Source organism: Pseudoliparis swirei, chromosome 4, assembly GCF_029220125.1.
Source record: "Pseudoliparis swirei isolate HS2019 ecotype Mariana Trench chromosome 4, NWPU_hadal_v1, whole genome shotgun sequence".
NCBI lineage: Eukaryota > Metazoa > Chordata > Actinopteri > Perciformes > Liparidae > Pseudoliparis > Pseudoliparis swirei.
In genome coordinates, this window is record NC_079391.1 from 11822176 (window position 1) to 11849569 (window position 27394).

The 27394-nt window shown below is 43.6% G+C and overlaps 1 protein-coding gene across 1 annotated transcript in view; it reads left to right on the forward strand.

Moving 5' to 3' along the window:
* Positions 1-27394, forward strand: part of zfhx3b (zinc finger homeobox 3b) — an 89977-nt gene that overhangs the window by 39802 nt on the left and 22781 nt on the right. Inside the window, exon 5 of the mRNA XM_056412684.1 lies at positions 23472-23579. Coding sequence (XP_056268659.1) covers positions 23472-23579 — 108 coding nt within the window. The remainder of the gene's footprint in view (positions 1-23471; positions 23580-27394) is intronic.

Below are 27394 nucleotides of genomic sequence, written 5' to 3' on the forward strand. Positions count from 1 at the left end.
ATCTTGACCCCAAAAGAACACATTGTTCCTAGTGACCTACTGTAAACAAGCATCTGAACGTATGAAACAGATTTACTGTCCTCTGTGTAGTACAAAGGAAGGGAGATGTTTATTCTGATCATACAGTACCGCCACTTCTCATCGTTGTCAAACTGACTACCATTCATTTAAAGAGTAGCGCACATCATAAGTCAAATTCAGTGATGACAAGAAATTTTATTTTCAACCTTGCTACTGTTTTTAGCTGATTTTCAATCAGATTCAATCCGTGTTGACACAGACGTGCTTTATTTCCTAGACTTTGTGTAACTTTTCCGGATGCTTTCCATAACCAATGAGAGCAAAGGCCACAGGGTTACTGCCTTACTACTTAGTGACAAGGAATAGAAGACCTTTATCGCCTGGCCCCGACGCAGGGAAGCCTGTGAAAGAGGCCTGAGAGTCATTAGAAACATGCGCTGCATTAGAGATTCATAACAGTGTGCCATCTCTGCACCTTTCATCTCCACCAGGGCCAGCTCCATTAGGATCTTTTATCTTTGTGCTGATGGCTGCTCTTGATAATGGGGCTGCCGAGAAATCCCAAAAAGTAAAGACTCACCTCTGACACTATTGGCCCTCCCTTTCTTCAAGTGGAGTAGTACATCAGAGTACAGTAGAAGATATATACACTCTTATGTGCATTATTTGTAAACATTTTCCTCACGCAGTTGATATCCATTACTGAAGTTCGGTTAATGGTTTGTGGTTTCTCCACATCAAAGCTGTTGCTGTCCCTCTTTTGTCCCACCACCTTTAGCCCTGCAGTCTCACTCATTGTGTTCTTCACATTGTGCTTTTAAATTGTTTTTATTTGCATTTATTTTGTTTATGCATGCTATCAATCATTATCTCCCTGCTACCCACATGACTGGTAAAAGTGTTTAAGGTTTTGTAAAATACTGGCTGATGCCCCATGAAAATGTATTAACGATATCCCGTGCAAAGCCTCATTGAAAACGTTGCTTTTGGGCAGGCAAACACAACTGCATAATGGTATAGTAATTCATTCAAGCCAATGTTTTCCAAATGTTACAGTAATTATGAAAAATATTCTTACTTTTAGCCTACATTGCCGCAGCAGAGCAAATCTCATTTCCAAGGCAAAGCGGAGAAGGAATACACTGAATAATCATTGTGTTTAATGCTCTGGTCATAATCCCAGGTTTTATGATGGTTTTCTAATGATTTTCTAATGATGTTAAATATTAGTAGAGAGTAGCGCCATAATTTGAACACAGCGGTCGTTTTTTTCCTCAATGCTCTATCGGCACACTCGATTGCAACTACAATGAATATTACACTGGGAATGAGATTTAGGAGCCATCCCTTTTGGTGTTTTATTTTGCCGTCTCTCCATCTGCCATAAATCCTCATTGCTGTGTGCTTGAAGCCTCCGCCCTGGCCTGCCTTCCCAGGTGGGAATACAATTAGGTGCAGGGGCCATTTCATTCAGTGCCACTGTCTGTCCGCCGTAGTCATTCGTAAAAAAAAAAACGCTGGAGCTGTCCCACTGGAGAAAACAGTGCACTCCTGGGAAATATAAAAAAACAGGGAAAGACGAAGGAGAGACACAGAGAAGGAAACAGTGGAGCGATGAGCACAAAGACAGGAAGAATCTCCAGAATTGCTGTCAGAGGAGATACAAGCTTGGCCTCTGATGAGTGACAATTTTGAGCAAAATATGTATTGGAGACAAAGGCTTTGTCTCCTTCCTGTGCCTTTTCAATGAATTACACCTCTCCACCCCCTACCCCCAGCTTTTTAATTAAATGGCTGCAGCTCCATCTCTCTACCCGTAGCTCCCCATTACAGAGGCTAGATAAGGGATTGCTATCTGTAGCATGTTAAGAAAGGCTGCTGGGCAGCCGGGCCTCATGAAATTTGCCACAAGATCTCATTTTCCTCATTGCCAGACGTGATGCTTATAATTGATGTGGAGGCAGCAGTAATTTATTGGCCGTCTGCAATTATCATCCCCTTCTAGCAGGGGGATGTGACTGCAATTTCTAAGTGTGTGTGTGTGTGTGTGTGTGTGTCTGTGTTGTTGTTGTTTCTGTGGTGTGGGGGGGTGACATTGTATCGTATGAATTAACGCAAAAACATGTTCCTCCTTATTGTGCGCGTGTGTGTGTGCGGGTGTGTGTGTGTGGGTGTTTGCCACTTAATGCAAATTAATGACAGGCTCCATATCATAAACAATGTGGGGCCTGTAATACAGCCACGTTCAGCTGAGATGTCGTGGCTGTCAGTGCGCCAGCTGGACTTTCACACACTGCCGGGGGGTGGAAGGGCAAGCAGAAGCCTGGGAGGTGAGGGGGGTCAGAGAGGGCGGGGCATGGGGGCAGAGGGGGCAGAGGGGGCTGGTGGCGCAACCCTTTGTCCACAGCTCCTCCTTATGTCTTTAGGTTCTGTTTTCACATCATAAAAACAATGACAATGGGGGTGGATTGTTGATATGGCGTCCGTCTGAATAGTGAGGCGGTCAGACTTAATACAGGCCGTCATTTACGAGTGTATTTCAATGCAAGAATGAATCCTCTCATCAACCTTTTACTGCCATATTCAGAAAAGGAAATGCCAATTGGATCCAGAGGCTATTTGCCACGATGATACTAGTGACAAAGTGAGCTGAAGTAATAGTGGGTAATAGAAACACTGTAAAACACACCTGCAGTGATTCCAAGACACCTCCTTACATTTCAGTATTTGGAGTTTATGCATTTCTCTGTGATGTTCATACGAGGAGACAAAAATAATAAATTTTCACATTGGCAATATTATCTGCAAAGACACTGCATTCATACAATCTGAATTCATTAACATAGGAACATCATTAGTGGCATCAAGACAGCTCTTCAGCTTAGAAATTAGATGATTTATGGCTTCTCTATGGGTAGTGTGAACTCACCAGGCTGGGGACAGTGTTGTCCACACATTAGTAATGGTGGCTGGGCTCTTCTGTGTGTGTGTCTGTCTGATTGACTTCATGCACAATGTATGTTATTATACTGACTAACAATAGAACATACTGAATCTTTAGTCACCAATTGTGGGAGGGTGAAAACATATTCCGATTTTATTTGTATTTTTCACAGAAACACCATTTAAGCTTAACAGATGATGGCGCCGTACGTGATGGCCGCTGTGTTGCGAGCTCCCGGATTTTGTAGCAGTTTTTTTATATTTATTCTTCTTATTGCGACTATTTTTGCACAAAACGTTAGCAGCCGGTTAACGTACGACAGATGCACACTTCTGGAGATTGGATCGGCAGTTGCTCGCCGCCTACCAGAGTTTTTCAACTCTTACTCGGACGTCCCGCCAGGAACAGTAGCGGAACTATCTCCGTCCATTTTAGGCGCGATCTCACGCAAACGTCGCCGACGGAGGGGGAAGCGAGCTGGCGTGCTGGTTAGGCTGAGACGTCGAGCCAATCGACCCCACTACCCACCATTTTACTGGCAAATGTACAGTCTTTGGACAATAAGCTATGCGAGCTACAGGCTCGTATTCAATTCCACCGACAAACTAAGGACAACTGCATCATCTGCCTTACGGAGACATGGATGTCGGAGGATGTTGCCGACTCAGCCATCGAGCCGGCAGGATTTTCCGTCCACCGCGCGGACAGAACAAAGACTCTCTCTGGTAAAGATCGTGGAGGGGGGGTATGTCTCATGATAAACAGATCTTGGTGCAACCAAAGTCATGTACATACTCTCAAGTCGTTCTGTTCCCCGGACCTGGAGTACCTAATGCTCATGTGTCGACCATTCTGGCTACCGCGGGAGTTTACAGCAGTCACCGTAACTGCTGTGTACATTCCGCCTCAAGCTAACACGGACATAGCGCTGAAGGAACTCTACGGGGCGATCAGCGAGCAGGAGTCGGCACACCCCGAGGCTGCTTTCATTGTGGCGGGGGACTTCAACAAAGCGAACCTGAAGAAAGTTCTCCCGAAGTTCTACCAACACATAAAAAGCAACACGAGGGGGGAGCGGATTCTTGACCACTGCTACACTCCCTTCCGGGATGGATACAAAGCCCTCCTCCGCCCACCGTTCGGCAAATCGGACCACCGCTCCATCCAACTACTCCCCGCCTACAGGCAGAGGCTTAAGCAGCAACCAATCGCTGTGAAGGAAGTGCAACGCTGGTCGGACCAATCGGAGTCTATGCTACAGGACTGTTTTGAACGTGCGGACTGGGATATGTTCAGGGTCGCGTCGGACAACAACGTCAGTGAGTACGCGTCCTCAGTCACCGGGTTCATCAAGAAATGCATAGATGACGTTGTTCCTACCAAGTCGGTTCGGATTTATCCCAACCAGAAACCGTGGATAAATGGCGATGTTCGCGCTGCACTCCGCACGCGTAACACCGCCTTTGACTCGGGGAATATGGCGGAAAACAAAAGAGCCCGCTACGACCCCCGTAAGACCATCGGCTCTGCCAGGCGGGAGTTCAGGAACAAGGTGGAGGAGAAGCTCAAGAGCCATGACGTGAGAGGTGTGTGGAAGGGGCTACAGACAATCACGGACTTCAGAGGGAGAACCAGCGGTGAAGAGAACTCCTCTACCTCCCTCCCAGGCGAGCTAAATACATTCTTTGCTCGGTTCGACGTGAACGGCAGCCCGCGAAGGCAGCGCCGCCAGAGGAGACCAGCCTGCTGACCATCTCAGAGGCCGGCGTGCGCAGAGCCTTCAAGCGGGTGGACATCCGGAAGGCAGCAGGTCCCGACCACATCCCGGGCGCGCCTCAGAGCATGTGCAGACCAGTTGGCAGGAGTCTTCGCAGACATCTTCAACCTCTCCCTGTCCCAGGCTGTTGTTCCTGAGAGCTTCAAGATGTCCACCATTGTGCCTGTCCCCAAACACCCCAAGGTAACCTGCCTGAATGACTGGAGACCCGTAGCCCTCACCTCGATTGTCAGTAAATGCTTGAGAGGTTGGTCAAGGACTTCATTTGTTCCATGTTGCCTGCCACGCTGGACCCATGGCAATTTGCATATCGTCAAAACAGATCCACCGACGACGCAATTGCCATGGCACTTCACACCGCCCTTTCCCACCTGGAGGAGGAACTGTTGTGTGCGAATGCTGGTTGTGGACTACAGCTCAGCGTTCAACACTATTGTTCCCGCCAAGCTCGACACCAAGCTCAGAGGTCTAGGCCTGCACTCTACCATGTGCAGCTGGATACTGGACTTCCTGTCGGGCCGCCGCCAGGTGGTGAGGATGGGCGGTACCACCTCAGAGCCGCTGACCCTCAACACGGGAGCCCCTCAGGGATGCGTGTTGAGCCCTCTCTCTACTCCTGTACACCCACGACTGCACGGCCATGCACAGCTCCAACGTCATCATCAAGTTTGCTGACGACACAACAGTGTTGGGGCTGATCACCGGCACGACGAGACAGCCTACAGGGAGGAGGTTGGATCACTGGTACAGTGGGGCCAGGAGAACAGCCTCGTCCTCAACGTCAAGAAGACCAAGGAGCTGATCGTGGACTACAGGAAGCGGAGAGGAGAGCACACCCCCATCTCCATAGACGGAGTTGCAGGAGAGGGTCAGCAGCTTCAAGTTCCTCGGCGTGCACATCTCCGAGGACCTCACATGGACCACGCACACCACTCACGTGGTGAAAAGGGCCCAACAACGCCTGTATTTCCTTAGGCGACTGAGGAAATTCAACATGGCCCCCCGCATCCTCAGAACATTCTACACCAGTACCATCGAGAGTGTTCTGACAGGTTGCATCACCGTCTGGTACGGGAACTGCACCGCCCTGGAGCGTAGGGCACTACAGAGGGTGGTGCGGTCGGCACAGTACATCGTTGGAGGTGAGCTTCCCTCCATCCTGGACATATACACCAAGCGGTGCGTGGCCAGGGCCAAACGGATGCTGAAAGACAATAACCACCCGGCCACAAACTGTTCACCCTTCTACCGTCAGGCAGGCGATACCGCAGTATCAAGTGCCGCACAAACAGACTGAGGGACAGCTTCTTCAGTCAGGCCATCAGGCTGCTGAACAAGGACTGAGACCCTCATTAACACTACACACCAGAACATATTCTGTGAATATCTATGGCCATGGTGTATATTTTATTACATTGTTTATATATATATATATTGTATATATATATTGTATGTATATACATATATATATATATAGTCTCAAAAAGTGTATATTTTATTACATTGTTTTATATATATATATTGTCATGATGTATATTCTATTACACTGTTTTATATATATATTGTTAATACTTTCTTCTTTTTTGTGTGTGGATATTGTATAGTTTATTCTCATTCTTATTCTTTTTTTAGTCTGCTACTGCTGTCGGGTGTTTTGCACATAAGAATTTCACGAACCGATTATACTTGTATAAAAGGGGATGTGACAATAAAAACTTGAAACTTGAAACTTGAAACTTGAAACACACACACACACACACACACACACACACTACAACTGTACTTTAAGGTGAACGGTCTCGTGTCCCGCGGCACATTCTCGCAGTGAGTTGCACAGATGCTCTGCAGACAAATAGCAGGTTTAATGGCGCACAGATTTTCCTGTTGCATCGCAGGGAGCTCCATGGTCAGAGCGGATTGCTGTCATGACATATCGGGTAAGAGAATGAGGAAGATGAGGGCTGTCACCGGCCGCCCCTCTGAGCATGCTCCCTTTGTCTGGGGAAATGGAACCTGTTTGTTTTGTCTACCTGCACGCCTGTTGTGTGCAGTTGCCAAATTAGACTTTCAAATCAAGAAGCCAGTGGGAGACCAAGACTGTAGTTTTCTCCTTCCCTTTAATAATCATCCCTGTTTACTCTTCAGGGAGTCATCTTTATATATATATTTTCTTAAATGCGCCCTCTAAGCCGGGAGAGTGTCTTTAATAAAGCGAGCAGGCAGAGCGCCATTCTCACATGTGAATTGCACGGGAGAGGATTGAGAGATGGAAGCAATAGAGGATCACCGGAGGAGGGGGGGGGGGGGCGAGGGGGCTGCTGCCGCTGCACCCTTCATGCTATTATCTTTATGGCATAGCAAAACATGCTTCAGGCAATCAGCATGAAATTGTTAATTGCTCAGCCCACTTGTGTGTTGCTCAGGGGACAGGGGCCTCCAGGAGGTCCTGCATCGAGCGCGTGAGGGTTGTCCGACTAACTGCCTGCACATTTGGTCTGTCACACGACACATAACACTGTCTGTCCAACGAGGATGTTGTCTCCCCTCAATGACCTTCGCATTGCTGTGGCAATCACCAGAGGCTCGTTCTACACAGTGTGTTTAAGAATTATGGAATGCTTCAAGAGAATATGTAATTGTTAAGCAAGTTTTGTGAACAGGGGAGTGGGCATGGATTTAGCTTAGTTAGTTTAGTTCGTCACATCGTTAATCAAAGGCAAGGCGGGAATGTAGGCTTTCCCTTTAAAGATGTTGAGTTAACACAATTTAGAGACAGGAAATCTTATTTGTATGGTTATCTGCAGTATACTTACGATGATTTTAGGTGAACTATTCGTATGCTGGCCTTGGTTGTTTTTGTCTGTTTCTTCTGAAATATAATATGTGATGCCATTTGGTCAGGCAGCCACAGATGTAATGAACCCTGTGTGAGAGAGGAGTCAGAAGTGAGTGAAACCAAACCCGCTGGAAAAAAAACACAAGCTTTTTTAAAGATAAATTCGATAAATATGTGGATGACCATCACAGAGGTCAATATTACACTTATTGTGTTTGTATGTTTTATGTTCATTTTATGTTCACTGTATGCACCTATACACCAGAACAAATTTCAGGTAGGTGTAAACCTACTTGGCAATAAATACAATTCTGATTCTAATTCTGAATATTGTCTCCCTCCATTATTTGAAGAAAACCAACGTAGCTCCCGCCCATGTTGTACTTGTGACACCTCACGATATATGTATTATAAGAAATCTTTTCAACACCACCCCTCCTGTTGCATGCTCAGAGTCAGAACATAATGCCCCCCCCCCCCCCCCTCCTTCCATGGCTATCAGTGTTGTTGCTGTTGGAGGAGAAAGAGCAAGGTTACACAGGGCATCATATTAATGTGGCTTGTCTAGCACGTTGGGGAGGAGGAGGAGGAGGAGGAGGAGGAGGGCTCAAAAGGTGTTGTCTTCTAATATAATTTCTGCAACTGAGACATCGTCGTTGGGTGACATCCCACTCAGAGCAGCCACTTTCTTATAGAATGATCTGTTATTGAGCAAATGAAGTGCTGCGGGTCCAACGGTAAATCCCTCCACTTTGTCACGGTGTGCTCTCGGTTATCGCTCCCTCGTTCATTCCTGATGTTCTACCCATTTCACCGTCTTATACCAGGGCACTGCAGCCTTGTATTTGAAGCTAGCCGTCCCTTTTGGAGCAGGCGTAACACAAGGAGGATTCCAAGTTGTACTTAATGACACTTTCAAAAAGTGCATTGGTCTTATATTAAAAAAGGGAAGTTGAAAACTAAGCAGGCTTTTTAAAGAGTAGATTTAAAGGCTCAATGTGTGATGCAAATAGGAATAGAGGAGTAGGTCCCCTACTAAATATAAAATGTATTGATCAGCTTCTTCCATCACTTTAGGATTGTCTTTTAATATAACGACTTACTCCAAAAGTTTAATGTTTTCAGATGCAGTTACTTTGAATGTTAATTACTTGAGAAGCAATGTATGTTGATATAATTGACATTTGTTAAAACTGCGTAAAAAAAGAAAAGAAGAAGTCAAGGCTGAAGTGCAGTTGAAGTATCAACGTACATTTGTTCCGGCATGCGTGATCAGATCAGATGAACTTCATTTCTCCTAGTAGTGTATAGCTGGTATGTTGCACCTCCTCCATGCACTGCACTACTCGTACTAGTGGCCAATCAGAGAAATGTTTTGCCCCGACATCGTATCATCAGCTCGACCGGAGGATTGTGCAACGAGCTCCGCTTAAGGAACAATTAGGAAATCCCTTAATGAACTGGGGTTTGACATGAGCCTTTTGTCCTGGCCACCCAGATACATGATAGAGGAGAAAGGAGGGGCGATAGGAAGGGGGGCGGGGTAGACTGGTGGGAATGGCAACTGCTAGACAGGAATTGATTGCATTAATTGATATGCCAATATGTAAGCTTGTTACATCCACCATTGCTTAGGATGACGGCTAACAGGTCCTGCTGATCAATGCAACCAATAAAGGCTTCATCCATTAATGAGCAATGTGGTAATTAATGTTATCCCTAAACCAATTACCTCAGGCAATACATTTACAAAAATGCGCAGCAAATAGTCCAACCAGGTTATCTCCTTTTTACTCTTTGCCATTTTATCGTGCTGCCTTTTAACTGCTCTTTGAGTTAACATGGCTGTAAAGTTGCACTCCAAGTCTATTTACAGCCCACACACACATACCCACACACACACACACACACACACACACACATATATATATATATATACTGTACATACATACATTATTGTTGCCTTGTCTTCATAGATTCATATTCTAACCTAATCCTCTTCATCTTGTTCCATTATTTGAGGATTCATGCTGCAGAGCTAAAACCTTATTGTTTTCGTGAGGATTCTTCTTCTTTCTCTCAGTCCTCGATCCTCTTCTTCTCAAACTCTATCTGTACAGCAGACGTCGAAGTACAGAGTCGGAGCAAGGTGTCAATGTTCCCCACTGTTCATGCAACAAAACAATTAACCGATAGCACAGATGACTGTACGATAACAAACACATTTATTGGCCAGTAATTCCATATTATTACACCTCTAATTCTATATGTCGCATGCAGTATGTCTGTAGTGTGGGTCCGCGGCCATAAATGCCTGAATGTCTTGACAGTTGGAACAAAGAGCAAACCAGACAGCCCGAGCCAAGTAACAAACACTTCCCTCCGATAGACATACTGTCTGTACATCAGAAATAGCAGGTTTATAAATCAATGCTGTTGTTTTATGGTTTAAAGTAAAAAGTGTCTTACCTGGAGTTCAATACCTTGTTCATTGCTCAACACTTTTATTCATCTCATCCTCATATGCTGTAAATAAAACAGAATTGTCTGCATTTTAGTCCACATCTCTTATTAAGGAACAAAGAACTAAGTATAGTAAGCCTGACTATAAAGTGTTAAGTAAATTACATTAGGGCCCTACCCTCCATGCTTTCCTCTGCCCATTTACAGTAAATGCTTTTCACTCATTGAGCATTACATGGCGGCTGCAGTTGGTTTCAATTAATTATGGAAGCTTCTCTGAAATGTGTTTGTTAAGCTGTGTAAGGCACACACATCACTTGAATGTGTTAACTTAATTGTGTTGCATATTAAATAAAACACACCTAAAACACCTATTGCTGACCTTGTAGGGGAGAACTGAATTTAATACGTATAATGCGTTAATGGAAAAGTTCACTTTAATACTCAAGTATAAAACAGACTTGATAAAATAAGAAACAGAACTAAGTGTGAGGTGATGACTTATTAGTTAGTACAAGCCCTTTACATCAAAATCCAGTTTATGTAATGGGTGTTGCAGAAGTGCAGAAGGCCCATCTGTCTCTCAGCCCATTATCCGAAGCCTTAATCGGAACTTACAGCAGGGCGGGCTAAATAAACAGTAAGTAAGTTGTCTTAGGCAGAGGAACGTCAATGCCTGCAACTTGCTCAAGCCTTTGCTCTGAATAGTTCTGTATTGAACCCTCAGGACCCCCCGAGAATTCTCTAATTGAAAATTAATATTGAATCAATGCCGAGGGCCATTTGCATATTGATTATAAACATCCAGGAAGGCACCAAGTATGTCTTGGATCAATAGGGAACCTTCTGCAGCAGGCCGAGTGCACTACATCACATGGCAGCTGCCTGCTCCTGAGGTTAATGACTGCTGCTTGTTAAGGAGCTCTTGTCAGGTAGAATCCAGCCACGGGGTCTTTCTGCCAAAGTTGGCAGCAGGTGAACTGTGGAGGGTGGAAAAGGAGGTACGGGTGGAGAGAAGGAAGGGGAAACCCTTTAGTTTTAAAGCTGCAAAGATTACAAGTGTGCCTCTGCATTAGGTTTGTTAGCGACTTGAACGCCTCATAGTTGTTTTTTTATCAGTTTTTGACCCGTGTTATTTTGTATTAGTATTACAATAAAGCTGTTCTATATACTACAAGTGTTACTGAGGTGTTGAACTCTTCAGACTTTTACTCTTCCTTGGAAGAAGGTGAAGTTGTGCCAGAAACCCCCAACAAGCCATGGCATCCTAGCATTGAATCCTGACCACACTAAAACTGTGTGTGTGTGTGTGTGTGTCGGTGTGTGTGTGTGTCGGTGTTTTTGTGTGTGTGTGTGTGTGTGTGTGTGGGTGTATGTGTTGAGGAGAGGATAAAGAAGTTAGGCTGATAAGATAACGATAACACCAACCATTTACAGCCCTGAAAGGAGAGTAAACAATATTAGGTAGATCATCATTTGAAATGAAACTTTCACAGCATTACAAGACACTGGAGACCATGGATCCTCTACTTTTAGGCGCTGATTAAGATTCAACACATGCATTCCTCTCCTAAACTCTCCATAATAGTTTCCACATGTTGAAGAGATGTAAGGAGTGGAGGCATGAGAGAGACGGGATGGCAGTGGAGACAATTGAGAGAAAAGGTTGGATGCAGAAAGAGAGCTCCACCAAACGACCTTCACTGGTAACCACAGCAGAGAGTCTAGCAGAAACCTGCCTGGCTGGTTAATTGGCAATGTTGAAGCCTGGTTAAACTAACAGGGCTCTCTAAAAAAGGATGATTCTCTGAATCCACGGGAGACAGCAGACCTGGTGTGAAGCACATATGAGAGCAGCTTATCCACCAGTCTATGAAAGACAAGGTCTTGAATTAATGCCTCTGTGCAGACTGTGTCCATTCTCACCCTCGACCCACCCCCCACCCCACTCACACACACACACACACACACCAACACACACCCTGCACTGGGAGCTAGGGTCTGGGAGTGGAAAATGGAGTGCTGGGCCCAGAGAACCACGCTGCATCTGATTGCTTCATTACATTCCCTTTCATTGACTTGGTTGCACTGAACTGATGAACTGAGGCAGTGGACAAGAGCACATAATAGGAAGAAATGAATTCTTATCACAGCCTTCTCAGGAGGCCACTGGTCCTGGCTGCATGGAGCCAACCGAAGCCATGGCTGAATGGAGCGCAGGGGGTTGAATCTGGGCCCATTCATGAGCCAGGAGGAGGATCTACTGAGGACATGATGGAGCTTTAGGATGTTGGATCAGTACACAGGGACCAAGAATCCACAGAGAGACATATTATATGTGGGCAACTTGTTTTAATGATTAGTTTGGTGATTAGCATTGGCTTTCTCCTGATAACTGACACCCATGGCTTGACTTAATTTTTTTTCAATTTATGTATTCCAGAAGTCCTCCAGGGACAGACATCTGCTAGTTAGAGTCGCTGCTTTCAGCCACATCGCAGCACCCGAGCATCAACCACTGAGCTGAATAATTAATGTTGTACCTTACCGGGCTCTCACCCCTAACTCGCCAACCTCTGGCTAATGAGTGAGAAGAGGCTTCTGCAGCGAGGACAATAACAGCACTATTATAAAAACAACAGCAACACTAACAACCACAGCCATGCATACAATAGAAATGCGAGATGTGGTGTAGCACGGCACCGATTTAGCAGCAGGCGTGGTCTCTATAGGGGTTGTTAATCCATGACCATGCCTTAGCGAGGCTACCAACTCCACGTCTCTGACCAACCTGCTCATTTCCATGCCTACATGCACGGTCAGCACTGCACTGAGGAGCAGGCGGGTGAGAAAAAACATGTTGCAATTGCTTCAGATGGGATCCAACATTAACGTAAGCATTTCCTGTAAAGGTAAAAGTAACCGTAAATCATCTGATGTTGTGTCATCGTAATGTTTCACAAATATGCAAAAATATCAAAAATTGCATTCAGTGGAATCTGCTGATAAGCCGATCAGGTACCACGCGTACCTGCCAGTGCTTTCTCTCCCCTCAGCCTCCCGGCTTCCATCAAATCTCCCCCTCCCCCTCCTGCTTATACCTGTTCACTTGGCACAAAATGGATGCTGCAAAGCCATTTAATTGGCCTCCACTTCAGAATCCAAGGGCATTTGAAATGTCTCTAATAATATCTCGTCCCCTACAGAGCGGTTCTTGACAGTGTTTGGGGAGGAATGTACTTTGTTGTAAACTGCTGTCTTGTTGCCAGTTGACATCAGACGGTGTCAGTGCTCATCCTATGATCTCTTGGCCTCAGTGATTGCTACTGGAGTGCCATGGGTTTTTCATTTTTCTTATTTATTTATTTTTAAACATGGGGTAAATGTTACAAGAGGAGTATCAAACAAACGAGTCATTTTGGTCATTTCAGAATAGCCGGCCCATATTTCAGCCACATCATCAGTTCCATTTTGTTCCCATGCCTGTCTCCTCCTCTCCCTCTCCGGTGGCTGAGCCAAAGATAACTGAGAAGCGGCGTTTGACTGTAATCACTCCGAGTCTCTTTCTCTGGAGAGCGGCACAGCGGGCAGCGCGGTTCCACCCCTCGAGGAGCTTTCAGCCCACTTTCACAGTATTATGACATGTTCATGAGGAATCAGGCAAAGACAAGTTTGTGTACTGCACACACGCACACATGCCTTTAAAGTGTATAGTTTGATGTTGTTTGGATAGCTCTATCTTCGAATAATCTGACCATGATAAGAAAGAGTTACAATTTGACCCACCATGAGAGGGTAGGCGCAACTGAACTGGCCATTTGAATAACCTTTACAGCATTAAACGGAGCTGTCATGCAGGGTGCTCTGTCAAGCATTTTTTAATCTCAGGTAAAATTGAAATCCTAAAACAATTTGGCATACTGATTAGGCTCAGATTAATACAGGCTGGGTATACCACTGAGATTAGAGGGATAACCAGTTTAAATGATGGTTGAGTTGGTCCATTGCATCCCATCATCTGGCTCCAAGTCTATTTTGTAATTAAGGCTGTAAGGTGTGTGTATGATCAAATAAATAAATAAATGATGCTGCCAGAATTATGTGATAATAAATTAATATAATATAAGAAGTGAATAAAGGAGCGGCTAATTGCATGAGATGAGTCTTTTTCATTAGCCTTTTGAAAGGAAATTTCATTATATGCATCACAAGCCATACTGCCAGCTGAAATCCAGTTTTAAAAATATGCAAATAAGACTGAAGTATTATGCTAGGAAAAGCGTAAAAGTCATTTGAATAGACATCTCCTTACTCCAAAGAGTAAAAAGTAGGAACAGAGTACAACATTGATGTCTTCTAACCCAGAGAAAGGTGCTGAAAACGTGACTCTCCGTGTAAATGTTTTAATTTCAGTTTGGATTGAGACATAAATATTGACATTTCTGCCTTGATAATAACATATGAAGACATAAAGGTGTATCAACGAGCATATAGTGTTGATGTAGTCTACTATTCCTGCACACAAACTAAAATAATAAGTATTTTGCAGTATTGATAATCTGTTTTGTTCGTTTTTTCCGTACCTATTGTCGCAAGCAAAACATTAAGTTGGTTAAACACATCTCCAATAATTGCACTGCAAAGTTCGTTGATTATTTTGTACATAATTACAGTGGGAAAACAACCTGCCTATTAAGCCTTTAATGGCAGTAATACAGAAAGCAATTACCATTACTTTGCTGCTCACACTAATAATAAAGATTTCTCTAAATTTAAAAGATCCTCTGCTAAGGTTAACTGCGTGGGGTCTTGTCCAGACATCTGGCTGTACATCATTTGTAAAGACTAAATGCTGATCGGTTAGGAAAGCCTTTACAAGCCGTGTCCTAAGTGTGTGTTTTTGGGACTGCTCTGCTGCCAGGGAGTCTGATAGGTCTTGAATTATTTATCTATCAGGCTGCTGGACGGTAGTCACGGCGACCTCGGCCCCGTAGTGCTTGTCTGGCGACATCTCCATCCAACAGTAGCCATTAGCAGAAAGAGGGTAGGGGTGCTAATGAGCAGGGTGCAATGTGTACGGGACCCTCCGACCCTTCCTCACCTCTAAACCGCCCGACTGAATAAAGACGCGCGAAGGATTTACAAAGATCTGAGTGCAGAAACTTTTTAATTAGGGGGAAAAAAAGGGGGTTAGCAAATGAAAAGATTGAAAAAGAAAGATAGAAACAACCACCCATTTTTCTATTAGGGAGAAATGTCAAGCGCAGTGGTGAAGCAATAGTCTGTGTGCATCCCTTTGTTGTCCTCCCTGACATTGAAGGCTAATTTTTCATGGTTGTTTGAACTGGAAAATGAAACAGAGGTTTGCGATTATTTCCTATAAATGATATCACAATCGCATTACGCTTCAGCACAAACACAGAGAGGATATTGCCTTTTCATATTTCATGTGAAAGTAATGGATGGGCTATGCAAAGAGGAACAGAAAGAAAGACAAATGGTGAAAGAAAGCTCCCCGTGTTAGATTTGTATTAGAAACTGAATGGATAGAGGTAGCAAGATTTTTTTTGTTTTTTTTCAATAAGTGGTAGCACTCATGGATGTTTTAAAGTGCCTGTGCAATGTAATCATTGGATTTCTTTAGCAATTAGCTATGAGCAACCAGCCGGGGTGGTTGTTAGAAGAAAAGTTGCCCAGTGTATCCACTGCTGAAAGAAAAGAAGAAGAAAAAAAGAAAAGAAGAATATATATATATATATATATATATATCTATAGTGAGGTCCCGAGACACACTGGCTCGAGGTACTTCTGTAAAAATAAGCGTAATAGATAGCCCACCATCCACCTCTCATCTCAACTATGCTGAAAAATCTCAAACTTAGCAGGCCGTTAAACACACATCAATAATACCCTGTACTTTGAATATAATTGATTAGCAAAATCGGTATTCATAACCTTGTCGGATTCTGTTTCATCTGGATGTACGCTTTCATAAACAAACATCTGGTTAAGCCCTGGGCTGTGGATGGAGACGGGGAGGCACCTAGATGACCACCGAGGAGAACGGCATACCAGCCCACTCTGACGGGGCGTGCTAAGAAACGTGTTTGTGTACTTTAAGTTTACAAAGATTGGAGGGCTGGCAGGAACGCTTCTGCAGGCAGGATTTATTTAAATAGGACCCATTTGGGAGCTGTGAGTCGGACTCCTAACACGCGCCACGGTACGCGCTACATACATCCAACCATGGCAACATTGATTTTCTGAGCTAATACCTCCACAGAACAGTCCACAGGCAGAAGGATGCACTACAAAGGTATGCAAATGGGACATTCAATAAATCGACAGGCAGAGATCTTTTTCAGACAGTCCACTGTACTGGTCTGCAGTGCCTAAAAGGAGAGATAAACAGATAAGTACCTGTTAATGGACACACACATACACAAGTGTGCACACTCAAACAAACATACCAGCACCTGCCCGTACCTCGAAAAACCCAGATCGATTATAGAACTTCATGTCAGGCAGAACCATTTCAGAAAAGCACATCAAATAAAATCCAGCATCAGTATTTCAAATGAACGTGCTGTTTTTGATGTGGCATGCTTTAATTTTTATTTCCAAGGGTTTCGTCAGGAAAGATTGTTGCTCTATATTGTGCGTTTAATAAGAAAACAAACTGTGGGTATAGTCATATTCAGTGTGCTTATTAGTCAGATATGAACCAAAAGCTGCTGGGTGTATGTCATATATAATAGATGTGTGCTGTCTTGTTAAGCCCAGCAGGCTGTATGTGGCTGTGTCTCTGTGGAGACTCTGAAGCTCGCTGTACCTGGTAATTAAAGAGAGTTTGTGGCAAAAGCCAAACATCAGGAGAGAGGAGCTATGAACAAAAGAGCTGTGACAGTTTCAGGTTATGGGATTTTTGTGTCCCTTTTTTGCCAAATGAAAAATCAATAAATTTTTTCCGGGTTATACATATTCAGAGTGTCCACCGTGCTTCCGCCCTGATGGAGAGAGGGGCGGGGGCCTGTGGTCTAGAGTGGGGGGAGTTGCCTGTTCGCCTGTCATAACTGTACCATCGCATTTTCCAACCCACTGGTGAATATTTCCGAGTTGATGTGATTGCCCTTCATGACAGCGGTGATGGTTCCCCCCCCCCTCCCCCCCTTCTCTTTTCAGACACCCCTTCAGCCACCCCCACACTCCCGTCAACCCACCCCAATTCTGTTGTGTCCCTTTGAATAGCTGCAAATAGGTGAAGGCATTGTAGTGTGAGCTGGAGGAAAAAGGAGGGGAAAAAAGATGCATTAATAAAAAGGAGTTTGATTTAAGAGGAGGCCACAGTGGAAGACAATAAGCATAGATGCACGGGGCGGGGCGAGGGAGGGGGGCTTGGCAAAGAGGCAGAGTGGCAGAGTGACTCTTTGTGCAGGACAATGTCCCTCAGGCAGAGTAGATGAGCGAGTATTGCCCAGTTATATGTGTGCCCTATATCCCGGCTTTCAGCCCACCGTCCTAGCAGGGAAAAGTACAGCCTGCATCTTCCATTGTGGACATAATTTGTACAATCGAGCGGTCATCATCTTGGACACTCAGGGAAGTCGTGATGTAGTGTGTGTGTGTATACGCGTGTTGGTGTATGTGTGTGTGTGTGTGGGTCTGCAGGGACAGAAGAGTGAGCAGTCCCTGAATGCTCACTCCCTGTGTAGCCACATTAACCTAGATCCTCCTCTCCTTCATCACCCAAGTAAAACACAAAGAGAAAAGAACTGGAGCGGCACTTACTTCATCCACTTTATTTGCAATGTATCTAAACATGCCATTATCACGAGGACTATTTCTAATTAGTATTATTTCCCATGAGATGACACGTTCGGGAACGTATTTAATACATCGCACGGTGCTTATAACAGTTTCTGACGAACTGAGTATTAAGAGACACATTGATGTATTGTCTTTCTGTTGAAGAATACATGCCTGCTATGTGTGACTCGGTGTGACCTGAATGCGCTGAGCGTCCTTTAAAGTGTGCAGTGACTTTGAAAGGGGGATCAAATTAAGTGTTGTGTGGAAGACCTATGGGGCTGGTTTGATGAGCAGGCACCACCTGGAGAGTGGAGGGGGAGGAGGAGGAGGAGGAGGAGGAGGAGGGGAAGCCTTCATATTGTTCTAAGGCACTGTGAGCTATCACTGCTGTTTGTGATTAACTTGCCGTTTAAAGTTTTTTTTAGTTATTAGCTGCCCTAACCTCGTACCCCTCCTCCATCTCCTGCACCTCCTCCTCTGCTACCCTCCTCCTCCTCCTCTCCCCCTCCTGCCCTCAGCCCCATGGAGACACAAAGTATTCATTCACATTTAGATCCTGAGGTCACAGCAGGGCCAGCAGGGAGAGGCCAGCGAGTCCCCCCATAGACAGGTCAGGAATCTAACACGTTACTCCGACTTGCAGCGCCGAGGTAGCCGACTCTTGTTTCCTTTCAAAATGTGAAAGTGTGTGGGAGAGAGGGAGCGGGAGCACGAGTGAGAAAGTAGTACAGCGGCAGATACACTTTCATTTGGTGTGAGTGAGTGAGTGTGTGCGTGCGTGTGTGTGTGTGTGTAGGTGTGTGTGTGTGTGTGTGTAGGTGTGTGTGTGTGTGTGCGGCAGGTCTCGAGTTTGTATGTGTTTTCTGGCATTTTCCTACTCTAATAAGCAATAATGTGTATTCGACTACACTTTCAATCATTTTAAATATTACTGTTTGCCTTTTTGAATTGATCGCTCCGTTCATATGAACGAATACATCTGGAATCCATCAGGTTGATGAACACACAAATCACTATGTTACTTAAAAAGCTTCTTTTTTTTGGGCCAACATAACGTGTGTCCACATTTGAACTCAGCGTCATGCTTTATGGTGCAGTGGCCTGTGTGCTTACTGATGGAACCATGTTGGGATTTATTGCGTGTTCATAAGAAAAAGCCCTTCTAGATTGTGCTTGTGTTTTGCTCTGTTGTGGTTTTATGAGAGGTAGCTTATGAGGGGCATAAGGCAGTAGCTTCTGTGAGTGAGTGAGTCAGTGTGTGTGTGTGTGTGTGTGTGTGTGTGTGTGTGTGTGTGTGTGTGTGTGTGTGTGTGTGTGTGTGTGTGTGTGTGTGTGTGTGTGTGTGTGTGTGTGTGTGTGTGTGTGTGTGTGTGTGGCAGAGGGGGTTTCTTAGGGGTCACAGTGTTTTCCTGTGTGTTGTGCTTAAAAAGGGGGGTCTTATGTATGGGGCGCAGAGGTGCTGATATGAGGAGCGTACAATGCATGAAAGCCCTCAGCATGGGTCCCGTGTCTCATTGTCCCCTGGTACCCTCCTGTCACTTTCATTTGGCACCCTCTAGTCCAGAGTCAGGCCAACTTTGATACAAGTAAGGGGTGCAAGAGATGATGAGGGGGAGCAAGAGGGGGGATTTAAAAATAAAAAAAAGTAGGGGAGAAAGATAGTCTGTGAAGTGTGAAATAAGATTGCTTTTTATCCGACAGTGCAGCGTTAAAGAAAAGGAAGCTGTCCGGCCCGGGATAAAGCGGGAGGAAGCACACCTCTCTGATTTGCAGTGCGGCCCGGTGAAACCTGGTTAAAAGGATAACAACAGCCACAATAATCATAATGAGAGTAATGAGAGCTTCGACACACAGCTCCACTCAAGAGGCGAGAGAGAAGCAGGTCTCAGCCCGACTCGAGAGGCTCCGCTCACCCCCTGCGCTGCTTCTCCAGGACTTATGAAAGACAAGAGAGACAGACAAGACGGTGTTGTTGAATGAGATGCTGTACATATGCAAAAATAAAAATAAAAAGAGCAGACCGTCACTGCTGGTTGAGGACAACTGGAGTCATTCTCAGGTAGGACTAGAATTATGTACTTTAAAAAAAAAGGCAGTGATCATCATAGCAGTGTATTCTGCTGAGGCCAAGGATGGAGGAGGAGCCTGACCTCGTGAAAGATATCTACAGTGACTATTATTACTTGCTTCTGCTCTTCTCTACAGTCTCGGAAGGAATACTGGAAAGTGCAGTGGTTACTATCAATTATTTATTAGGCCGTTTGTGCTTGTCAGTCTGATTAGCATTAGTGTAATCACTGCTCTTCAGGGGAAAGGACGGCTGCTATCTCGCATCTGAAGGTAATCTTGCCGTTTTCAGTGTCTCATCTTCACCGGACGCCTCTCTTGCATAGCATCTGCTTTTGTCATCTCCACACATTTCTTCCCTTTTCCCGTTCCTGTGTGTTTCTGTCTGTTGCTGCTCGCCCCCCCCCCCCCAACCCCCAACCCCCACCCCCCCCAACACCTCATTAATGTGTGTGTGTAAGTTGCTCTCTCCCAGCTTGTATAGAGTGACACCTATGGGCCGGATTTAGCATCTGCACTCACTGGCAAAACACAAGAGGGGAAGGCTGCTAAGTGTCTGTGTGCGTGTGCGTGTGCGTGTGCGTGTGCGTGTGCGTGTGCGTGTGTGTGTGTGTGTGTGTGCGTACGTCCGTCTGCCCGTGTCTGTGTGTGAGATGCTGGAACAGAGAGCCCATGGACTGTCCCCACTGAGTACGGCAGAGCAAAGCTGATATGTATATGCTCAGAACAGATGAGTGTAATCTCTGTGTCAGCAATGGGCTTATTCAGCTTGCATGATTAGATTTATGGAACTGTTTCATATCATTGTATTAGGATGGTTAATGAAGACAATTAATTAGAAGACAACCTTCAGGCTATTGTCCTTAACATCTCTCAGATTTGGGTTAGAAATGGCCCGCTGCCATAGCTTTGAGTGTTTCTCCTCATCTATTTTCAGAGTTAATCTTTGGCTACAGTGTTAGTGTCTCTTTCACTTGCATCCTACTCTTAGGCCACTCATGACCTTTCATTAGTTATGGTCGGCCCGGCTTTAATCATTCTGTAACACCGTTGGAGATGAGATGAAGAATAGGCAAAGCGATTTGCGACTTAAAGATCCAACGCTGCTCCTGGAATTAAATGTCTGCATTTCTGCATCCATTATAGACGACGCTGGGTGTTGTGTGTGTGCTAAAAGTGTCATATACGTTGATTAAACATCTAAATAAAGAAGTCTTGAAAACAGGAAGAAATATCAGCGCACATGTGAGCAAGAAGTTGGGGTAGGTGAGGGAAGATAAACAGAATGAGAATATTGGCTGTCTGTCACAGTAATGTTTAATAATAAGCATAACGTGTATATTAATGTGTAGGTGGGGAATTAGTCTCACTACAAGTGTCACATAGCCAAGAAATTACACCTTGCCCCACTTTTTTAAAGGTAAACACATTTACCTGGGGATTATTGTGTAATCTGAGCACCTATGCAGCTCTACAGTATCCTAATTCTCACAATTGTGGATATGTATGCGGGCAGGAGTTAGATGGGATTTTGGGACTCAGTAGGAGTTCTCTTGGTTTTCTTGGAATGTTTAAGATCCGCCTCACCAGCACGGGACGGGCTGCACCGCATGGAAGTCATGAGTTGCCTTGGAAACATAATAGAAACATGGTTGAAAATAAAAGAATAAAATGTATTCATGTGTGTGGGATCCAGAGAACACCTAAATCTGCTTTTTTACAAGGAGTCAGTTTTCCCTTTTAAATATTTTTGTTTAAAGACGGGATCATTGGATCACAGGAGCAGCTTTTAGCTTTAATGTGAAACAACACAATACATGCACCAATCACTCGGCTCAGAAAGCTGTGTCCTACAGCATTTCTATCAGCAACAGGAAATGGAAGATTTTGCTCCTGTCCTGCCAATAATACAAATTCCATTGACTTTCATCTTTTTTTAAACTGAATACCCCCTATGCATGCATAATGCCTTGTATGTTTATTCAACCCTAGTGTGTATTCAGTCAACCTTTAACAGGCAAGACCGTTTTATATGTGCTTAAATAGCAGACTTGTTGTAGATATTTTGGGCCTACAGAGAAAATTTCATTTTACATACACGGCAGAGAATGAAATGTCAAATAACAAAAACAAAATCTACCATGTGTCTTTAATTTACTTTCACAAGGCATCTCTATTTACATCTTTCGGAGGAAATTGTTTCTGAATATTCTATGAGTGAGACTTCAATCCATCAGGGTAGGGTTGTGGAGAAAACCATTTGCTGTGGTTCAGAGATGTGTGAGCGTTCAAAGTGTATCCGTGATGATGACATATAGTTTGAGAACACTATGTCAAAATTCCATATACGATGTATGCAATATTTCACTGACGGGATAAACAGTGACGGTTGCGGATAATGTAACGTCGTAAAAGTGTTTTTGGCTGTGGGTAGTCATGTGGAGTGGTAAGACTGGATGTGTGATGACTGCAGGCCGGAATACTTGAACAGGATATTTCAGTAGCTGTTGTAGCATTGTCAATATATCAATGACTCATAGAGTAGAGACCTGAGCATGAAAGCATTTTCAAAAGAGCATTTAAGTACATTTGCTGAGAATTAGCTGACGTGTATAATAACTGATAGGGCCTATTGACTGCGGCCTAGTTTACTCTTGTCAAATCAATGCGATTGCATGCAAGTCGCACTACTTTTAAACAAACTTAACAGGCAAAGGGGATGTTCAGGGGGCACTGGAGGGAAATAAACAAGATTGATGCCCTTTTTATTATCTGTTTTTGCTATCTTTCCTCTGTGTTACTTACAAATGGCATTATCGGATATCCATTGTTTGGACTTCAATGATCCTAAATGGTCTGATGTATCGAGCTGAGGCTTTTAAGGTGGTTACAGGGGATTTCTGCCTTTGACGTGGCATAAAAATAAAATGAATGGTGGCTTTGAAAGTTTTAAATATTTATGATTTTTTTTTTGTTGCAACAACAAGATGGATAAGTCAAATGATGCTTGTATATGCAACTAAAGTAGCAGAGTGCATCAGGATGGTAATGAATGTTTGTGTTTATTTGTGAGGGGGAAATGAAGGCCTGTCTATAAGATTGAAGGATACTGCTTAATTCTTTCTTTTTTTCCATCTGCCCACTTCAGATGAGGTCTTTTATATGGAAACCATATTTTTGGCCTGGTCTTGAATACATGGATACATATATTTAATTTCAATACAATATACAATACAATACATACTTAATAATAAAATTGTTATATGAAAATGATATATAATTTTTTTTATAATAATACATATTTGCCAATAATCTTCCCCGATGATATAACTGTGATTTTATAATACATGTCAAAACGAATTTCACATTGATGATCAGATGGCACAGGACAGAAAGCAGATTATGCCCTCTTTGTCTGCTAGCCTTGCAACTGTGTGTCAGCATATGTAATTGTTGCAAGCTCCTATAGAAAAAAACGCTGCCGTCCCTTTAAGTGCTTCCACCAATTCTGATGGTGTGGTGATTTACATATCCCATCCTCCCTCCCCCTTCAGGAGAGCTGAGTGAGGATGTGGAGGCTGCTCGTGAGACCACCACAAACCAGGAGGACCAAACCAAAGACAGAGAAAGTGGGGGGGAGAAGGAGCTCACCAAAGGGACAGGTAAGGCCAATATTTACACCACACACATTTAGGAAACTATTCACAGAAAACATGTGGCCCTGCACCTGAATGGTGCTGAACAACCGCACTTGTGTCTGATTTAAGTAAACCTATTTTAACAAAACACTCAGAGGCTTTTTAAGCATTAAACATTCTCTCTAAAATACTCCCACTTTCCTGCTGCAGGTTTAAAGGCATTACACCCCATCAGATACAGTTAGGAACAACTACGCTTTAGATAATATGCTTAGGTGACATGTGACCCATGTTTTGTCTTTGCTCAATAGTTGATGTAAAGAGAGGGGCCTGCATGTATAATTCCAGTTGAGCCCTGCACATGTGATAGCAATGCCCTTTTCCCAACTTTGCACACACACACACACACACACACAGACGACACTTACTTGTGTTTAATGTTATCAGATCAGGATGGTGTTATCTGTCGACATTTTTATTGACAGGTGTAGGTGGTGAATCCTAAGCAGGGGGTTGGGCTTAAGGTGAGGGGAGGAGTTTTCGGCCTGAACAATCTCTGGTCACAGGGTCCCAAAAGAACATTTCATTTTGAGCAAACAGAATTAGGCTGTTATTCCAGTTTGAATGGTTCAGCATGTGTGGAATTGTTTTCTCTCTGTTTGTTGGCCCTATTATGACAATCACTACACCACATGGTGAAAACAAATTATAAACTTTGAGTCATGTTTTGGTATTTTGGTATGATTATGGTCTGGGAGGCCCGATATTGTTTTAACAGAAAAAACATTTTGTCATGAAAGACGATATCACTGATGATGTAGAAGTACACTTCCAGTTAAGGTTCTTCTAGCAGTGTTGCACAGTACTGTTGTTGGGGGTACTATAACTAAAGATACTCAAACTAGAGCAGTTCTTTGACAATTGTTAAAAGAAGAATAGCTCATATGTTTTCCATATGTTTTCCATGGTTGTCAGATGTGTGAAAGATGTTGACACTTCTTTAAACACAGGATGTGGACGGCTACCTTTCAAGCTGTGCTGCCCGGCGTTCTCTCCTCGCCATGAATGCAACATGGTCTGAAAATTTAAAGCACGACATCGTACACTGTATGTGCATCACTGCATCTAGTTATATATATAAAGTGTTAATGTTTACAGACCGATGACAGGTATCTGAAACATCTGTGAAAATTAAATATAGTTACATTTTCCTTTTGTATGCACAATTGACTTTGCACGCCTGTGTGTTGGCAGATAAGACATCTCTAATTCAATAGAGGAGAGTTCTGATGACACTGAACAGTAACAGGCCTGGAGATGCTTCTCACTTGTCTAACTTGATGTGTTACTGCAGGATGTTTTGATTCACACGAGTCAGGTTAAAAGCTGGAAAACAATTCAGACCTTTTGCATACCTAAGTTTCTTTGAAAGTGTCGGAGAAAAAAAACTTCATCACAGTGTTTGAAGTCCAGCCTTTGTAAAATGACTTTGATATTCAAACTTCTATTTTAAATGAGGCTGAGTTGTTTGTGCTCTTTGAAAGGGCGACACTCTTCTTTGATGGAAGAAATAATGATATGCATGTCTGACTGAATATGGCTAAAAGTATGTTTTAGCACATCAAAATAAAGCACTTTAAAAAGCACTAAAATGAGCTGTCCGATTAATAATTCACTCATACCTGTGGTGCACAGGAAGACGACTCCTCGCATTAGGATTCCTCCTTTTTGAAAGGCATGCAATTTGATACAAGCATATTCAGTACCTTTCCTCCCCTCTGTCAGTCGCTAATCACCAAATAAGTGTGTTTCTGTGTTTTCACAAAGGAAATATGTGCTCGCATATGAAAAATGTACAGCTTCCCGGCAGCTTATTAGAAACGCTTCGTTAAAAATAGCATGTGTATTAGGGAACCAGGTTCTGTTTGATGTCAGTGAAAAGGTGGGTGTGTGGGTTTGGGTGGTGGGTTCAAGGCTGTGTTGTCAGCGGAAGGTTGACAGCTGTAGTTTAATGGTAGGGTCCCCTTTTCTGTACTTCAAACTTTTTGTGATTGGTGATTGCAATACCCAGGCGAAGCAAGTGCAGAAAAACATCTTGTGGGGGTGGGGGGGGGGGGGGGGACGACTCACAATGCAATTGGTAAACAGAGGAGCGCTTGTTTGGGCAAGTGATTGTCTGAAGATTCTTCTGCATCGAGCACACAAAAGGTGTGTTTGTTACGGTGTGTGTGAGCGTCCTGGCCAACCTGTTATTTATCTGAAAGGTGCTCGGTCTCCCTCTGTCTGAGGCTGAGCTGTTTCTAAGGTCTATCATTAGAACTACTGAGGTTTTTCTTCTCATCGTTGTCATGTAGCTGTTGGAGCGGAGCACGACATTGAACCTTTACAAATGACAGTTTCTGTCAGACAGACAGCATTAGTGAACACAGAAAAAAGGCTTCCTCCTTTTTAAAGACACTGTCAATCTTATTTTCTCTTTCTTGTTCCACAGCTCCTCAGTATTCATTACAATCATTTAGAGGTACATCAGACGCCTTTGTAAAATGCATATGTATTCAGCTTGTCATCTCTTGAAAGATGCCTTCATTATTCTGTTGTTTTTTATTTATCTCAGAGATGATACATACATTTACATGTACAGGCATTCAGACATATATAAATGCCATATGCTCCCAACACCGTAAGTAAAACGGTGTAACTTTTTGGTGATTATGCAGTATATTATTATAAGTATATATCCTGAGAGAATAAAACACAAATTTACAGTTAAAGTAAGTAGAAGTATTTAAAATATTAATGTATTTGGACAAAGATGTACATGTTGGCCATATCTGCAATTTTATCATTGAGCATGATTAGTAATGCAAAGGGTCATTTTTATTGCTCGGTATGAAATATGTATAAGTTGATAGTCATGAGGCTCTTTCCTCTCTCTGGCAAAGGGGAAGAGCTTCTGCATAGGAACAGGATCCTTCATTAAGGCAGGTGGTCTATTTATGCAGCAGCTGAATGTATGGGGATGCAGCAGGAGGAAGGCAGGGTGGAGGTGGAGAGAGCAGGAAGAGGAGGAAGAGGAGGAAGGAGGGGAATTGTTAATACATCTGCAGACTTGGACACTTTGATTTGACACATTCAACATGAATTTGAGACAGGTTGTATTGAAAGTTATTAACAGGTAAATTATTCTGTCTTTTTGTTCTCGATTTTTTTCCGTCCCAAGTGACCAAGTTAAGTTAGTTATATAAGGCTGGGGTTTATTTAGGCCAAATAAATTGGGATTTTTTTATTTATGGTTATAATGTTAATCATTGTTTTGTTTTTTTAGATGCCATCATCTCAGCCATGTTACAGCCTTTCTTTATTCAAACATGGACATATTGTGTGCGCATGGCACATGTACTGTATGTATGCAGTGAATCTCCTTTCCCCATCACTTGCCATGCTGGACTGTGTCCTTGTTAGCGGGCTCAAATGTTACTGTTGTTAAAGTATGTCGGAGTATTTTGAGCATTTTGTGGAGCACCGACCTTTTAGTCACATGCAGCACTCGATTAACTGCTGGTTTTTCCTGTGGACAAATAGTCTATATTATGTTATTTTCTTACTTAATTATACTGGAGAGCATTGTTTATGCCACTCATGTGCTGAGTAAGATGAATAAATTGAAAATATGTGAAATCTCTATTTACACATCATTAAATCTTTATGAATTTCAGACTGAACACAGCGTAGGTGTTGTGCGATTGCCATGCCGACATTTCAGGCGTGTACCGTAGACTGTGTGTGTAAAACGTTACGGATTGTTCTCCGTATCACGATGCAGATATGTAGATTTAATG